The 3008-nt window shown below is 36.4% G+C and overlaps 1 protein-coding gene across 1 annotated transcript; it reads left to right on the top strand.

Annotated features, from left to right (window-relative positions):
- The first annotated feature begins 1814 nt into the window (after positions 1-1814).
- Positions 1815-2627, top strand: LOC109337163 (uncharacterized mitochondrial protein AtMg00810-like). The gene has a single exon (XM_019574072.1). The coding sequence runs from the start codon at positions 1815-1817 to the stop codon at positions 2625-2627; it is 813 nt and encodes a 270-aa protein (XP_019429617.1).
- The last annotated feature ends 381 nt before the right edge of the window (positions 2628-3008 follow it).

Raw genomic sequence — 3008 nt, 5'->3', positions numbered from 1 at the left:
GTCTTGATAAGAATAAATCAAAAGTGCTTTCTGATGTGTTATCTGCCAATATTGCTGTTGTTCCATCACCATCACCTGGTCATGCCTCATCCAAGCAATATTCCAATTTCTCTCCATTGTTGGTAATTTATTCATCGAAACATGACTTTGGATATAATTTGTCTTCTAGTAGTTTTGGTGGTGTTGGTGGACCTCGGGGAGGTCGTAATCTGCGTAGAGGCGGATGCTTGAGAGTCGGTAGAAGTTATCAACGGTCTCCTCCGTCATGTTGTGATTTTTGCAACCGTCTTGGTCATGACATCACCACACACTACTATACTCTATATGGTTATGGTGGTAATTCCTTGTATGCTCCAAGGTCTTATTCTCATCATTTTCCTCCTAGATGACCGTCCTATCATAGGCCACATTATCAAAGGTCTGATTTTCTTGATGGGCCTCACAAGTCTCAAGCCCATTATTATGCTGAGCCTCACTACACTTCACGTGATAACTATTACCCTGCACGTGACTTCCCCTCTGCTCCTCAAACTCGGTTTGGACCTTCACTTCTTGGACCTAGCCCGAATTCTTATCCCTCAGCTCCAACTTCTGGTCGGAATTCTTCTCATCCTTATGGAACCTTTGCTATGATAGCTGATATAGAACTGCATAATGACAAACATGCCATCTGGTAACTTGATTCTAGAGCAATAAACCATCTCACTGCCGATGCGGGTCTAATTCATGAACCAACAAATCACTTTGGTCCTGAAGACATCTTTATGGGTAATGGTCAGGGTATTTCAATTCATGCTACTAGAAACTCTGCTTTCTCTTCTTCTTCTACTAATATTTTTCATGTTCCTCATATCACTAAAAATCTCATTAGTCTATCTCAATTCACTAAAGATAACAAGTGTTATTTTGAGTTTCATCGTAACAAGTGTTTTATTAAATCTCAAGATACTAACCAGATTCTTCTCCGAGGAACTCTCACAATGGAAGGGCTTTATGCTTTTCATTCATTTGTACCCAGTTCTATTCCCTGTTGTTTGTTACTTTCACACAACAATTTAATTGGTTTAGAATCTACTGTTGCAAATAATTATGTCCCTGTTGCTAGTTCTATTCTTCATGATAATGTAGTTGAGTTAGGACATATTTTTCCTAATGCTAATATTGCTTTACCTAGTATTTTTCATCTTTGGCATTGTCGACTTGGTCATCCCCATGAGACCACAGTTCACAATGTCCTCAAACAATGTAATATTCCTCATGCAAATAAAACTATTTTAAATTTTTGTTCGCCTTGTTGCTTAGGTAAAGCTCATAGGTTATATGCTCCTCGTTCCACCACTATTTACTCTTCGATTTTTTATCTTGTTCTGTTGATCTTTGGGGACCTTCTCCTTATTATTCATAGTCTGGTTTTCGATATTATTTGTCCGTTGTGGATGCCTTCTCTAAACTTTGGTTTGCAAGCTCAACAAAGCTATATACGGTCTCAAACAAGCACTCACGCAGTGGTTTGAAAAATTGAAATCTAATCTTGTCACTCTTGGCTTCATGGTTTGTAGATGTGATACTTCTATTTTCATTCACACTTCCACCACTTACAAACTATTTGTTCTGGTCTATATGGATGATATAATTCTCACTAATTCATCAACAACTCATGTGCATAAGTTCATTGGTGCTCTCAGTTCAGCCTTTGCTTTAAAGAAGTTAGGAAAACTTGACTATTTATTGGCATTGAAGTCAAGCATCTCAACAATGGCTCAATTCTCATGTCTCAATCTAAATACATTACTGATCTTTTAGATAGAGCTCATATGACTTCAACCAAACCTGTTAATGCTCCTATGACCAACAACTGTAAACTATCCAAAGTTGGTGATGAACCTGTTAGTGATCCTACCTTCTATAGGTCAATTGTGGGTGCCTTGCAGTATGTTATAGTTATTAGGCCAGACATTGCCTATAATGTCAACAAAATGTGTCGATTTCTCAGCAATCCTCTTAACTCACATTGGGCTGCTGTTAAAAGGATTCTTATGTACCTTCAAGGTACTACTTCTTTTGGCTTGCATATCCAGAAGACTGCCATCTCAAAGCCTATTACTATTATAGCTTTCTGTGATGTTGATTGGGCTTCTGATATTGATGATAGAAAGTCCATCTCTAGAGCTTACATCTTTCTTGGTCCCAACCTTATTACTTGGTGGTCTAAAAAGAAAACCACAATTTCTAGATCCAGCATTGAAGCTGAATATAGAAGTTTGGCTCTAGCAGCTCAAGAACTTATGTGGGTTGAGTCACTCCTTAAGGAACTACAATTTGCTTTCTGCACTCCCACTGTTTATTGTGACAATCTTAGCATAGTCTCTATATCTCATAACCCGGTTCTTCATAGCAAAACCAAGCATATTGAACTTGACCTTTATTTTGTTCATGACAAAATTCAGAACAAAACATTGATTGTTAAGCATATTCCTTCAGCTCTTCAAACTGCTGATGTGCTCACTAAACCTCTTTCTAGCGACAAATTTTTAGGCTTCAGACAACAACTTCAAGTTAAAGATTTCTTCAGATTGTCCAACATAGAACAAAGTCATTCATCTTCAGGGGGTTATATTAGAGATTAGGCTTTATATTATTTTACTGATTGTATTTTAGCCTTAGCCTTTGGCTTTTCTCTTTGACTCTATTGTTGGTTTCTGGTTTAGCCTTTTGGTTTAGTTACCTCTCATATAAACACCCTTCTATTGTGTTGGTTGTAACTAATTTTAGTTGTATCAAAGCAAAAACAGTTACTTCACTTCTCTCAATTTTTCTCAACCTAGATTCTATTCTCCTTAGTTACGGTTTTCTCATACTAGAATTTAAGAGAAATAAGATATTTATAAGTTTTGAAATTATTTAATTAAAAAGGTAATTAAAATTTAGGACTATTAAAAAAAATTTGGTCTCAAATATAGTTATTACCCTCCAATATTGGAGAAATGTAAGCTATATATATATATATA

This window comes from Lupinus angustifolius, unplaced genomic scaffold, assembly GCF_001865875.1.
Source record: "Lupinus angustifolius cultivar Tanjil unplaced genomic scaffold, LupAngTanjil_v1.0 Scaffold_2_164, whole genome shotgun sequence".
In the NCBI taxonomy this organism is placed as follows: Eukaryota; Viridiplantae; Streptophyta; class Magnoliopsida; order Fabales; family Fabaceae; genus Lupinus; species Lupinus angustifolius.
Note: the sequence above shows the minus strand (reverse complement) of the source record. Positions and strands in the feature narration are given on the sequence as shown.